The 14,774-nt window shown below is 40.3% G+C and overlaps 1 protein-coding gene across 5 annotated transcripts in view; it reads left to right on the top strand.

Annotated features, from left to right (window-relative positions):
- Positions 1 to 510: 510 nt before the first annotated feature.
- The window catches only part of TRIM37 (tripartite motif containing 37), a 31,361-nt gene continuing 17,097 nt past the window's right edge, over positions 511 to 14,774 (top strand). For 4 of the 5 annotated variants that reach the window (XR_005933312.1, XM_030027532.2, XM_030027529.2 and 1 more), the window contains exons 1-10: positions 512 to 747; positions 2,382 to 2,483; positions 3,843 to 3,883; positions 4,940 to 5,056; positions 6,321 to 6,408; positions 7,279 to 7,401; positions 8,722 to 8,845; positions 10,778 to 10,845; positions 13,080 to 13,204; positions 14,584 to 14,634. Coding sequence is in view for 4 of the 5 variants with exons in the window: in XM_030027532.2 (XP_029883392.1) it covers positions 727 to 747; positions 2,382 to 2,483; positions 3,843 to 3,883; positions 4,940 to 5,056; positions 6,321 to 6,408; positions 7,279 to 7,401; positions 8,722 to 8,845; positions 10,778 to 10,845; positions 13,080 to 13,204; positions 14,584 to 14,634 (860 nt within the window). In the remaining variant the exon portion in view is untranslated. Of the gene's footprint in view, positions 748 to 2,381; positions 2,484 to 3,842; positions 3,884 to 4,939; positions 5,057 to 6,320; positions 6,409 to 7,278; positions 7,402 to 8,721; positions 8,846 to 10,777; positions 10,846 to 13,079; positions 13,205 to 14,583; positions 14,635 to 14,774 lie in introns of all 5 variants that reach the window. The other variant, XM_030027530.2, reaches the window with a different exon arrangement.

Raw genomic sequence — 14,774 nt, 5'->3', positions numbered from 1 at the left:
GCGTTACCTTTGTTTCTGAAGCCGTGCCAGGCGTGGAAAATCCATCCCTGCAGCTAGATTTTGTTTAGCGCTGCCTACTCCTGAAACACTGTCGCCAGCACCGACTAACCGAGGGCAGAGCTTTTTTTTTTGCCTGCAAATTCCTCCGAGAAAGCAACGCCGTCCTCTCGCCTTAAATCTCCTTTCAAGCGCTGCGGTACTGCTGCTGCTGACCCCACCTGCCCGCGGCCGGAGGTTCCTCAACCACCACCCCTCTCCCGCTTTCCCAGCCGGGAGCGCCGCTGCCCGCCGTGACCCTCCAGCTCCCCCAACCTTCCCTCAGAGCCGCAGCTGAGGGACGGCGGATCCCCCGAGCAGCGACCGGGCCGCGGCGGGAGCTCCCGCCCGCCCCGCGGGCTCCGGTCCGGCCGCCGCTGACAGGGAGCTGCCGCCACGCCCCGTGACGGCGGCGGCGGGCGGGCGGGCGGGGCCGGCTGGCACCGCGCCTGCGCAGTACGGGTGCGGCGGTTAAGCGCCGCCTCCCCTCAGCGGCCGCAGGGCGGGTTGGCGGAGGGAGGAGCTGCCCCGCTCCCCGCGAATATGGCCGGGGTCGGGGCGCAGCCTCTGCCCGGCGGCTCTTAAACCTTTTCTCCGCCCCGCGCCTTACGCTCTTCACCCCGGGGCTTGTGCGGTAGGGAGAGGGACCGGGGAGAGCCTTCCGCCCCCCCCCCCGCCGCCGCCGCCGCCATGGACGAGCAGAGCGTGGAGGTGAGCAGCTTGGGCGGCGGTTGGCGCGGCTGCGCTCGCGCTCCCTCAGGGAGGCGGGAAGGGCTGTGTGGGGGGAGCGCTGCCTCCCCCGGGGGGGCCCGTCCCTCAGGCCGTGGCGGAGGGAGCAGGCGGGGCGGCCGCACCTTCTCCTCGGCGGGGGATGGAGAGCGGTGGGGCCGGGCCTCTCCGGCGGGAGTGGTGGGGCAGGGCGTCCTGACCTATTTACGGGTCTTGGCGGGTGGCGCCGGGGCCGCGGAGCCCTCGACGGGGTCCCCCTCCCTTGTGTGAGGGGAGGGAGGCCAAGCGGTACCGAGCTACGGGCGGCCCGGGAGGCGGAAAACAGATGGCAGCTCTGCGGTGGGCAGGGATGCGCATAGGAGGGAGCTTGGCTCGTCTGTGCGCTGAGGAGCTGGGTAGAAAGGAAGCAGGATGTAAAGAGGTGGTATTTCTAGGTGACACGCCGTTATTTTACATAGTCAGGGTTAGAAAAATGAACTGGAGGAGCATCGGAGGTGGATGGAGACCTGGCGCTGACAGAACCTGTCTTGGCGTGCGTGAAGGCGCAATACTCACTGGTGTCTGTCTGTAATCTGGGCAGCTTGCATGCGTTGCTGCTGTGGCCCGTATTAAAGGCAGCCAAATAGGAGAAGAATTTAAAAGACCTTGTGTGATAACTTCCCGTAAACCCGTGTATTGCGTTTTAATGGTTTGCAGCCATTAAAGAAGACACTAATGTATGGGACATATTGTGGTGTAAACTGAAGAGAATGCCTCGCTTTTGTGCTGATTTATAGTTTCAGCTGTGCGGGGAAAAAAATAGCCCATCTGAAGAATCTTTCAATGTTCCATAGTTAAAGCCAGAAGGGATCTAACTCCTGTACAATACAGAATGTAAAACTTCTTTATCAGTGAAAAATCTGTTGATACAGAAAGCAAACATAGCTTGGCATTTGAAAATACCTTTCTCATTTTGAGAATGGAGAGGGATGAGGTGGTTGTATTGTAGAACAAAATGCTGCTCTCTTCAAATGGGTATAGTAAAAACATATGTTAAAGTGTATTTTTGTTGCCCAAGGTTAATAAGGTGGGGTGTGAGGGGGTGTAGAAATTGTGGTGCTAGTGCTAATGGTAGACCTTAAAAGAACGCAGGTCTTATAAAAGTCAAAAAAACGCACCGTCCAATTCAACCCCTCTCGTTAGCATTCTGTATAATACATACATGCACTTACCATGCTTTTGAATTAGTTAGTGCCAGTACATTGTAACTCATGGGTTCAGAATCTGCAGGTGCAGCACAGTTTCTTCTGGCAACTGTTCAATCCCGTGTGAACACAAGCAGGAATAATATCTTGGCTACAGAAAGGCCCACTTGGAAAAAGATAAGCTGGACAAACGATTCCTTGAAGAAGAAGAATAGTGTTATAAAATGGGTGCTAAGAGCTGGTGTAGTGTAGGAGAAAGTGGGGAGGGGAGCCATGGTGTTTGACTTAGCATCTGGCTCTGAGGTGCGCTCTCAGTTGCTGTTTGGAATGGGACTGCATTTATGAAACCTGGCACTCTGCCTGGAAAATAAATGCAACTCTGATATGTTTCAAGTGTGTGGCTTAACAATAGCGATAATCTACCCTTTGCAGAGCATTGCTGAAGTATTCCGATGTTTTATTTGTATGGAGAAATTGCGTGATGCACGTCTGTGTCCTCATTGCTCCAAGCTGTGCTGTTTCAGTTGTATTCGGGTGAGTTTGCTTATTATAGTTTATTCTTGCAAATATATGAACTTAAAAACTACTGATCTTATGAACATGCTATTGCTTCTTTCTTGCCACTTTTCCTGGAGTTCCAAGGATTCCTTTTTCCTGCTTTGTGCTCTTTAGTTTCCCTTTCAAAATCTTTTATGACACCCTGAGGAAAAACTAGGCAGTCTGTGCATTGCATTCAGTAGTGCTAATTATAGGGACTGCCTGGAATAATTGCTTTTAAGAAACAGACATATAATGATCCCTTCTTCAGCATCTTTTGAGAGTCAGTGATGCCTGTATGGAAGACGAAAGTTGGGACAGGAATCAAACGCTGACTTTGCATCTGTCAGTGTGGAGCACTGGAAGGTCATAACATCACCTCTTGTCATATTTGAGATGTTTTAAAATGCTTACCAAGCCAGTATGATACGATCAGATATGGGCTACATCTTCCTCAAGGGAGTCTGGTATAGCAGGCTGAAGTAGCATCTGAAATACCTCAGTTCATTTATTAAGGTCATGGTTACCAATGCATAACACTTCAGTTCCAACTCCAGGCGCTGTTACGTGTTAGCGTAGTGGGAGAGGGTTCAGCCGAGGTTTTCAGACCTCAGGTAGTATTTCCAGAAATCGGAACAATCATCGTTCGCTTTGAAAGCTCTGACAAGATCTATATGTGAAGGATTCACGCTACCTATTAAGAATGTTGGATGACATACCATTGCTGGGTGGTGAGAGATTATTCATGAGAAGCTTTAAATGTAGTAGTGAGCTGACAAATACAAGCCGTTCAACTGCTAAGCTTTTACACTTGTGAGTTGTAGTGGGCAGGTGAAGTTCTTTCTTCAGCTACTTGTCTTTGGAGCTTTCTGGAAGAGAAATGTTCAGAGGGTCCTTGTGGATTTGATCATCGAACTGTGGGTATCTAACTTGCATATAAATAGCTCGAGAGGAAGAAGTAAGTTACCTTGAAGACTAATAACTTAGGCTCCAAAAAAGACACTTTATCTTTTGCTTTCTTTTGTTGAAGCATGCCCTTTAGTCTATGACTATGGGAGCCAGTGCCAAGTGTGTGGTTTTTTAATGGAATATTTGGTACCTTAAAATTCTCTGTATAATTTTAACTGAAGTGTCTGTGACATCTAAAGAAAAGTGGTTGCTTTGTTACTAAGATACAAATAGCAGCTTCTGCTGTGACTAAGTGGTTGAACAGTTAAATTACAAATCTGTAAAAAAGGAAAAAATATAGAAAGATGGTAATAAAAAGAAGTAACTCCTAATTAACGATAGAATGTACTTGCTTGCAGTTCTCTTCTTACAGTCTCTTTAAAAATGTTTTTCCTTTTTCCTTCATAGCGTTGGCTGACGGAACAAAGAGCTCAGTGCCCTCATTGTAGGTAAGGTATTCTTAATATCAGAAATAAATTATCAGGAATTAGGTGTACTGTCCTGTTATGATAGATCTTTTTTCAGTGCAGTTGCACTATATTTGTAAGCTTGATTTTTGAGACCTGCCTGGTGTTACTATAAAAGTTTACCCTGGTGTAATACTTACTCTAAAATATGTTCTAGTTTTGGGACAAGCTAAGCAAGATCTTTGTTCTTCTTCTATTACACTGCTGGTTTTGGTGCACGTAGTTGGTGTAATAAGAATAACTAGATGGTATTCCCAACTCTTCATATTCTTCTTGCAAGAGTCAGAGACCAGCAAGTTCAGTTTTCAGAGTGAAATGTGTACTTTTTTTATACCTATAATTTGTGAGACTTACTTTGTGTTGCAGATTTGTCTGAGAGGTAGCTACAATGTGTTGTTTGTTTTGTTTTTTTTAATATAATGCCCCACCCCATCCTCCCAAGCCTTGGCACTCCTTAGCACTTCTAGTTCTTGAGTACCTAGCCATTCTAGCTCTTGATAAACCAAAAATTGGAAGGTAGCATATTTTTTCCCCTAAGGGAAGGGAGGTATTTAAAAAACAACTAACCAACCATTTCTGCAGAACTTTTAAAATATTCAGCTATTGAAGTATTTGATCAATAGCTCTAAAATGCTTGTAAGGGGGTAAGTATATCTACATTTTACAAAGGTGATAATTGAAGCATTGCAATGAGGATAGTTGAATAATGAGAGAAATTGAAGAAGCACTGAGAAATGAAATTATTTGCCCAGCGTTATCCAGGAGCCTATCAAGAAATCTGGAAATAGTTCTTGGGTTCCCCATGTAGCTGTTCTGTATGTCATTGTGGGGTGGTTCATTGTGGTTCCTGCCTCCACGCAGCCCCCAGCTGAGCAAATCAACTTAAAACTTTTTTTTTTTAAGTAACTAGTACAGCTTCAGCTTTTTGCCTATGACTTTTCCAATAGTGTAAAATCAATTAACTGAATTCACTTCAATGCTTCTCTTTTAGCTCCTGGAGCTAAGTTCTTGCTCTAACTCTAGCCATGCTTCTTGCAGAGCCCCGCTGCAGCTACGAGAGCTTGTAAACTGTCGCTGGGCAGAAGAGGTCACGCAACAGCTTGATACTCTTCAACTGTGCAATCTCACAAAGCATGAAGAAAATGAAAAGGACAAGTAAATGGAGCATTCTTCACATAAAGCGTTTTGCAGTTTGCCTTATATGAGTGGGCTTTTAATTTCAGCTTATTATTAAAATCAGGGAACAAACTGATAACTTAAAAGCTGATTTGTGCTCAATGTATCGACTAAAAGTTGGAGTTAATTTCTGTTGTACGTAATGGAATGAGAAAAGCTCTTCAGTGTCTTTGACTAGCAAACTACTACTATTTCTGGTTTGACTCAATATAGTAAATGAGAGATATGGGAAACATGAAGGGTAGTAAGACTTCTTAAGGCTCTTAGCCCTTCTTAATGACCATACATCTGAAGTAAGTTGCCTCTTAACGGCTTGCGCATTTGGCAGTCCCATTGAGACTATGGGTACTGATTTGGTATCTCAGCACATAAAAGCAGAGAAGCTGTTCTGAGAAGATGTCTTCTAGTCCCTTGCAAAAATGTAATTGATAAACTCAGTTTGAGATCAAAGAAAATATGTAAAGTCCCACAGAAAGCACTAGTGTTGCTGTATCTGTCACGTTACTGCTCTTCATTCTCCTTCCTTGTCTTTGGAGCCTCCTGTATTTTCTGATATATTCTCTTCCTAGGAGCAGCTGTCAGTACTTTCTCAGCCGGCTTTTCTCCTGGTATTATCCTATTACCGGTGCTATTATGTGTTTGAAGATACATGCCAGAGATTTGGGGGAGAAAAGTGTGAGAAGCAGCATTGAAAAATGGACAGGGACTAATTATGTGTTCTATGCCTGCCTCCTCCCCAAGTTCCTGAATCCTAATGGAGGGGGAAGGGAGAGGCATGATGTATTTTAGGTCTGGCCTGGTCTGTGCTCGGTTTGTTGATTAATGCTGTTCCTGAAATTTTAAGAACTGACAAAGATCATTTTTTTTCCAAAAAGCTTATGAGCCATTGCTCTGTGGTTACTTTAGGTAGTGTATGATTAGGATTTTAATGATGTGAAATATTAACTTCTAGAATTCTGAGCTTGATTTGTTGACGATATCCTTTATCTGCTGGGTAGAAATCCAGTTTTAGTAATGTACTTTCTCTCTATCTCTGTGAAGTACTACCTGAGAGAATACTAAGAGCAATGTTTATTTTACAAAAGGTATTTACTTGAATACAAGTAGTATTCCTGCAAAGCTATACTGGTGTTTTGTGCTTTACTCTCAGTATCGGGCAGCAAAACAAGTGAAAATGTTAAATTGAGTTTGCAGAAAATTCATAGCTATTTTCTGTTGATGATATGTGTATTTTTTGTTTAAGGTGTGAAAATCATCATGAAAAGCTTAGTGTTTTCTGCTGGACTTGTAAGAAGTGTATCTGCCACCAGTGTGCGCTTTGGGGAGGAATGGTAAGAAGAGACTTGCTTGCTTATATGCACATAGTATGCTACAATAAGAGACCGCAAGCTTTATGTTTGACACCAGTTTGAAGAAATAGAAATGCTATGAAAATGTTGTTATGGCTATTGAATTGCCATGCAAATACTGTAGTTGTACGTGTATTTATAATTTAATGTGACCATTGGTTGTGAAATGCGATACCTTCTGTTTATAATTAGAGAAGCAAATTGAATTTTTGCCAAAAGGAGGTCAGAATTACCTTCCTTGTTATAAACTTCATGATGTCTTGGACAATCTGTAGGTGGTGCTGAGAATTTTACGGGCAAAGGAAGAAGTCTTTCTCAGAAAATACAGATAACACTTAGGTTATTTAAACTTCGTGGCCTGTAATCTTGAATGTCTTCAAAGCTGTATTAGTAGCACAGTTCACCATACTGTTTATTACGCTTTCAGTTGAGAATTCCAAGGAGAGGCTGCTGTCATTGTTTGGAATATAAATGGTTAACAGTGTGCTTTGGGAAGGGTGTTTTAATATTAATAATAAAAATAAAATAACCCTTCTAGTGTTATTTGATTTGTTAGAGAATTGCACAGTGAATGAAGCAGTTTATTTTTGGAGGACTGTTGAGGCTCCAAATAACTCTTGACAGGAAGCTTTGATGGTATGAAAGCCAAATTCTTGACTTCTTATGAAGGGAAGTGAAAGACAGACTTCCTACATACAATCTGCTTTGGAACTTTTCCAAAATGAGTGATACACTAGGCGGCTTTCTTCCCCTCTCTTCCAGTAATTTAATAGGAGTGGAATAAAGTTAAAATGAGATGGTCTATTATTCTCCACCTCCTCCCCTCCCCCCCCTTTTTTTTTTTTTTAACAGCATGGAGGACATACTTTTAAGCCACTGGCAGAAATCTATGAGCAACATGTCACAAAAGTAAACGAAGAAGTGGCAAAGCTTCGGAGAAGACTCATGGAATTGATCAGTTTGGTGCAAGAAGTGGTAAGAAATCAGTCCAAGATAATGTTAAAGCTTTCCTGTAGTGTGCCATTTCATATGCTCATGATGTCTTCAGTACCTGTTTAGAAGCTGTTGTTTCTGTGAAGGTAATCAGATTATCCCATAGACAGATATTTTTACTTTTTAGTTATACTCTTTTTATACAATGTGGAAAGATTAACATATTCTCAATACTGGTTTTGTAGTTGCCAGACAGAAGATGATGTGACTTAGCTAACAGGGAGTTTTTCTTTGGGTGTATGCTATATAAAAGCTAGAGTTGCGCGGTTCTCTGAAAGACTTTTTTTGTCAACACTTACAAAAGTGCAGTCTGCCATGCTAAACAAGTATAAAAATGCTTTATTCTAATAAAGCTTATTTTCCTTTCTTTAGGAGAATAAACTATAAGTATATTTGAGCCTACAGGATGGGCTGGAAAGCAGCTCACCAGTTAGAGATTTGAAGTTTGTGTACCTCCTTTTTCTTCCCCATAAGGGTAAATGTGTTAGACATCCAAATATCCACATGTTCAGCTTTGACAGTTTCAGTGGGAATTCTAACAATTCAATACAATTTCTTGTATTTTAGGAAGGATTATTTTTGTGTTCTGCTGAATGCTGTTACATTTATTGTATAGTCTTTGTGCAGGTAAAATAAGGGTTTTTTAAACAAGTTTCTGTATGGTTTTTGTCTATGCTATTATTCAGGTAGTTGTTTGCCACATGCTGTGGTAGGTTAGCTCTGGTTCAGCTTAAATGTGACTGTTACATCACCAAGTGGGCTACCTGTATTTGTGAAATGTGGAGAGGATGGTGGCCTTCACCTTCCAGGGTGAAGAGCGCAATTTTTATCAAATCGTGTTTGTTACCAAGAAGGTAACTTTTCTATGCTGCCCAAGTTACAGAAGAGAAACTGGCAGTTGTGTTTACAAATTTTGATGCTAAAGAATCCCCATATGACAAATCTCTATGTAATGAGAAGATGTTGCTCAACTTTACTGTTAACCTGTGGTCACCCACCAGAGGGCACGCTTATGTATTCAGTAAAAGTCAAAGGATATTTACAGCTGGCAGCAGGAATAGCCTGTGATACAGCTCGTCTGAAAACACATTCCTGTTTTCTTATTCTGAACATGCAAGCTTCAGTAAGACCAGGATTACTTTTTTTTTTTTCCCCTCATGGAAAAATAGGGCTGGAGGGGACTCTAGGGAGGCCTAGGCATTTCTGGGATCTGAAAGAGTGGAGTCAACGTGTAAATGAGTGAAACATGCAAAAGTGTGAAAGCTTTGGTTTTATGCATGTTTTTCCTGAACCCTGTTTTAGGAGAGGAATGTGGAGGCAGTGCGTAGTGCAAAGGATGAACGAGTTCGGGAAATCAGGAATGCAGTGGAGATGATGATTGCTCGGTTAGACACTCAGCTGAAGAATAAGCTCATAACATTAATGGGTAGGTATTTGCCTGATCTGTTATGAGTATGAGAAATATATTAACAATGTGTAGATCTACTGAGAAACTTTCTTGCCCTGGGAATATGACTCCTTACACACTTTGTGGTGTTAAGCAGGTTAACTGCTGACAGAACTTCTGCCTACAGCAACGCTTTTATTTAATTATGTAGTTACTGTGATACAGTTCTAAGTTGTTAGATGTAACCTGGTTGTGTTTTGTTAGAAACTTTTGTATAGTAACTTGGAGAATGTTTCCACCTAATTGGAAGATGTTTAGTACCTTTCACCTGAAGTGTTTTTATACCACAATTTGTGTTAGCAAAGAAGTCCACCTCTGTAATTTGACATCTTTGTGATATATACTCCTTTTAATGTAATTTTTAAAAATTAGAAGTCTATATGAGATGTCTGGTGAGCAACAGTTTGGATCCATGCATACAGGCAGCCTTGTCTGCAAATGAAGAACATGGCATCTGGAATCAGAGCTGCTATTTTGGTTCCTGACGCTTTTGCTAGCCAGGGACTGGTCACTTCAGCTCTCCTAAAGCAACACTACTGAAAATTAAGTGTAGCTTTCAGTGAGAAGGACAGAATATTCCTCAGTTGGCTATAACTCTGTATGCTGTGCTCAGCTAATTTTGCATCTGTGCCTTGGTTATTCCACGTGTGCTTTCATTTCCATAATGCATTGATAGGAGCACATACTAAACATGACATCTTCTTGGGATATCAGTTTCTTTAGACACTCTTGAAATGTTATACTTACGACCTTAGTTTTGCAAGGTATACCACCGGTAGATCAAAGTACACAGACAAATAGATCCTTGACCTTGTATCTATGTACTTGTCTTGGAAGTAAAAATAAGGCAGTAAAACAGCTGTGCTGAAAATGTTTCTGATGCTTGAAATCATCACACACAGAGACAGACATCAACCCTCTCTCCCCGCCACCCACCCAAAGAAAACCTGAAAAGTTCATGCTTGGAAAATGTCCATAGCTTTGATAATGCTTGCTTTTATTCTCTTTGTTAATTTCCATAAAAACCAAAACAACATAATAAATATATATTAGCTATGTTTCAAATTCCTCTTCAAATTCATGTCAGTACTTTAACATGTTTGCTTTGAGTTAAACCCAGGATTCGTGCATTCATACATATTTTTGTGCCTATATTGAATACGGTAATCAGCCACAAGATTTATTTTTGTGTGTACTAAAATACCAGTACTGTAAAGAGTAGTCTTAAAGCTGTGATAGAATGTCTGGTTAACATTTTGTCCATGTAACATAACACCTTTTGTTTGTTTGTTTGTTTTGTTTTTTTCTAACAACTGCCAAATACTCTTCAGGTACGTAATCTATGACGGAGACAAAGTAAATCTCCATGATAGAAAACTGACAAATGTGACTTAGGTTTTTGTTCTTTCTCATCCTGGTCTTCATCCTAATTGAAATGCACAAACACATTTAGACATTGTTTGTTCTTTTTTGTAAAGAAAACACTTAAACAACCAAGTCAAGACAAATAGTGGCTTTTAGGAGAAGAGTGTCAGCTAATATAAAAGAGGCTTGTCTGGATGATAGCAAATTCAGTGAAGTCAAACCTGCCTTTTTTTTTTTTTTTTTTTTTTGTCCAAAAAAGCACCCCAAAACAACAAACCTGCCATTTCTGGGACACAGAATGTTTCATTACTGTCCTAACCTCAAGTGAGTTCTTCACTACAGCTCTAATTAAAAATGTAAGCTTGCTTTTAAAAATGCTTTCTCAATCAACCTTGGTATATTTAGAAATCCTTTACCTGAGTAGGTTCTGGGGCAGCTTCCAGGTAAAAAAAAAAAAAAAATAAAAAAATAAAAAAATCTCAGTTTCTTAAAATCCAGTGAGTATGTCTTTTTTTTCTTTAAACATGTCTTCTTTTCTTTAAATAGGTCAAAAGACATCACTTACTCAAGAAACTGAACTTCTGGAATCCCTGCTTCAAGAAGTCGAACATCAGGTGATTGTGAAAAGAGCTGAAATGTAGTATTACATAGATCCCTCCTCAGTCGGCCTTTCTTATCATTTTATTTATTTTTAAACTATTAATTGATGGATATTTCTTGAGGGTATCTTTTCATTTAAGTGGCCTTAGGTTGCAGAATTTCTTCTTAAAAACAAGTATGTCTTCTAGAAATAATGAAAGGTCTTCTGTTGCTTGAAAAACTAGTACAGGGATTAATAGCAATATCATATCAAACTACAAGGTTATGTGTTTGTTTAAGGTAACTTAGCGTTTAGACGGTGTGGGTAGATTCTGTTGGTTCTGCTGCTACCAACTGCATATGAATAGTGGTGGCTATAAATGGAGAATAAACAAAAATGTTCTGTTTCTCTTTGTGCTTTGGAGGAAAACTGAACTGGTTCTAGTTCTTTCACTCCTGTCCATGTGTCTTTCCAAGAAGATGACGTGGTAGCACTTTTTTTCATCTTGCTTCTAGCTATGTAAGTTCAGCTTTTGGAAAAGAAATTTTCAAGTTCTGCAGAGCTTGATTGTACTTGCCCTGAACAATTTCTGCTTGCTCTGAGGAAACAGAAGGGTTTTCTTTCTTCAGGCGTTACTGCATCCAGTAGTTATCTTTCAGCAGTTTGACGTTTTAAGTTGGAGATGGGGGCTAAGCTTCTTTGTGAGTGATGTCTCTTGTCCTGTATTCCTTTTTGTTCCCTGCACTGCTTTTGATTCAGTAAGAATGCTAAGATGGCTTTATCACCTGATCAGTGATTATCGTGTTTTCCTTGCACTTGTACTTATTTCATACCTGTGATGGAATGTCTTAGTTGAAGAATTGATGACATCAGGAGGATGGGTGCTCCTGCATACCATGCATCAGCATTTTTTTGTCTGTTCTGTCATTGAGAGCTCTCTGCTTATACATTATTCAGAAATTTCTTATGTTGCAGTCCAGGTGAGGACCTTCTAGATCCTGAAGAGCAGTGTGTATGCAACTCTGCAGATCTGCTTCTCTTTTGCAGAAAAAAACCCAGTAAAATAATAACAAATTTGTGCTAGTGAAACATGACCTCTCCTCCTCCAAAAATAGGAGGAAAAGTTTAGTTAGTAAAAAAATTGAGAAGATGCAGACATCTGGCAACTGTGTAGGTCTCTACTGCTTATTTAAAGTCATCTTGTATGTCTTTGTGAAGAGAGGCTTTGAATTTCATATTTATTTTGTGAAAGTAATATAATTATTTGGAGAACTAACAGCAAAAACATCACTTTTTAAAACGTACATATTAGTCTCGCTTAAGCCTGACAAAGTTTTAAATGTAAGTTTAAGATGTTTTTCCAATGTTTAAAGTATAAACAAGAAGCAGAGTAGGTTTGTCTCCTTTACTAAAGAGGTTTAGAAAATACAGTACTAGCTATTCAAGGAACATCTAAGATTAGTTGCGTTTGGTTTGGTTTTTTTTTTTCCTAAATCTGAAAAAAAAACCCACCAAACCTTTGTTACTACACTGGTTTTGTAAGATATCTCGAATTAAGTGGATTGAAGTCGGGGTTTTGGCCTGCTATTTAAGATAATATAGGCTTTGTTTTGTTCAAATTTGGATGGACAAAAAAAGGTACAGTGCTTGGCAATACAGCAGTAAAGGAATAAATAAAACGTAAAAGAACCGTCTAATGTCACAGGAGCTTGTATTGCTGTGTTGTGATGTATTTGAGCAAATTATCTCAATGGCTAATTAAGTGTCCTTTCCAGATTGATTTACTTTGTTATTGTTGCCTAAACACAGTAATAGCTGTGACTTAGTATTAATCAGACATCTTATATATATTTTAGTTTAACCCAAGTGAAGTACGTAGTAGTTGCTGTAACTTTCATTGTAGAATTTCAGAGTCTTAAATATTCAGGACTTCACAGATGTGTTGTGCAGGCTTTGGACTGAGACAGAATTAGAATTCCTAACAGAAATTTTAGAACACATGACCATCGGCTATCATAGGCAAATTCTTAGTCTTAAGAGCTGACAGTTTCAAGGGAAATAAAACCCAAACAAATGAAGAAAACAAACAAAAAAAAACCCCAACCAAAACCCTCCAAGCTTCATTTTACATTGCACTGTGGGTAATCTTTCTGAAGCTGTGACAGCCATGCAATTTATTTGTTTAAAAACAAAAGTGGTCAAAACCTATGGATTCTACTAATGACATAAGGATTTTTTTCCTTCTTTTTTTTTTTTTTCCCCATATAGTTACGATCGTGCAGTAAGAGTGAGTTGATATCCAAAAGTTCAGAGATTCTGATGATGTTCCAGCAGGTTCATCGGAAGCCTATGGCCTCGTTTGTCACTACTCCTGTCCCCCCAGACTTCACAAGGTAAGCATTCAGTTTCCCTTCTGTTGTAATTTGAACCTGAAAGCCATCTTACAAAGATTTGGTTTGCTTGTTAAAAAATGTTTAAAGTAACTTAGAGGAGAGTAACTCTCACTTTACTGTACCACTGTGTGCAGGAGGATGTTCCAGTGAGTCTGGGAGGTAGGTGTATTCTTATGTACGTCAGCCTTTTGTAAAACTAGGACAGGAGAGTACCACTGTATTTTAACATGTGGCTTTGAGAGAGTGGCTGATAGGTGGCTGATAGATAGGTTGCTGGAGAGCTTGCCTGATACCTGCCTCTAGCGAAGGGGGGTCATACTTCACAGCTACATGAGCTATGGCAATGGTAATCTGTGGGGTAACATGATTTGGTCCACTTCTGTGTTAAATTTGATATCTTTGACTGAATTTGGGTCCAGGCTTGTACACTGAAAATTATAAACTGCTTAACTTACTCCTCTCAGTAACCTAAGCTGCAAGTAGGCTTTTCTGTTCCAGCAAGCCTTATTTTACGTCTGTAGTCCCTGCTGGGGAGTCAGGACAGTGGGTTCCAGCTGACAATTTTTTTTCTCTTTTACACTTAGTTTACTGATTTGTCCTTTTTCTCGTATTATTGGGTCATTCAGTATATAATTGCAAGGCTCTCATGAGATGCCTCTGCAGGTCACCTTAATTCAGAATATACAGCCAAAATCACTTCATAGCACATTTCTTCATAAAAAGAGTGCTGAGTTCTGAGGAAGTCTGTTGAGAGTTTAGGCTAGCTGGCTGAAAAGCATCTCTAAAAAATTGATAGTAGGAGGTCTTAAAAGAATTCCTCAAATAATGTGTTCTCTAGCAAAAGTCAGTTTGGCTTGCTTTTAAATACAATCTCAAAACTCTTTTTCCTGACATGTTTTCTGAAAAGAATAATTAAATGCCCTTGTGAGGAGGGTTTAAATCTGAATGTTCATTTTCCAATGGCAGTAAGGTATCTCCTGCTCTGAAACACAAACCATTTAAGCTTTGTGCTTTCAGCCATGCAATAGTTTCATCCTTTCTAGAACTAGCAAGGAGTCTTACATTAAAAATTCACCTTATTAAGAGATTATTAGCCATCACAGATAAAAGGGCAAATCCTCTTAAATGCTTTTGGTTGCTTTTCCCTTCATAACATAAAATACTTGTTTTCTTGTGTGATATCACATGAAGAGGTACTGGGGAGAAGGCTTATAAATGGAATTTTCAGAAGTACTGAAATAACCCAGTGTAGTCCTAGTGAATTTCAGTGGCTCTGGTGACCTAAATCATCTTAAATGCTTCTGAAGATTCCAAAAGTTGGGATTTTTAATGTCATGTTATTCAACTCTAATATATTAATTTCCCTCCCACCCCCCCAGTGAATTGGTTCCAGCCTATGACTCAACTACATTTGTCTTGGAAAACTTCAGGTAAGAATGTATCTTAAATTACTGTGCATATTGGGAAGCTTTTCCTGCTTCTTTTCTACATGAGCAGTATTCTTTAAAATGCAGAATAGCCTCTACAGAAAACCATTAGGTTGGAACTAAGCTATAGGAATTCAGTCAAA

This window comes from Aquila chrysaetos, chromosome 10 (assembly GCF_900496995.4).
Source record: "Aquila chrysaetos chrysaetos chromosome 10, bAquChr1.4, whole genome shotgun sequence".
In the NCBI taxonomy this organism is placed as follows: domain Eukaryota; kingdom Metazoa; phylum Chordata; class Aves; order Accipitriformes; family Accipitridae; genus Aquila; species Aquila chrysaetos.
The sequence above is the reverse complement of the archived record's forward strand: the minus strand, read 5'-3'. Positions and strand labels throughout refer to the sequence as shown.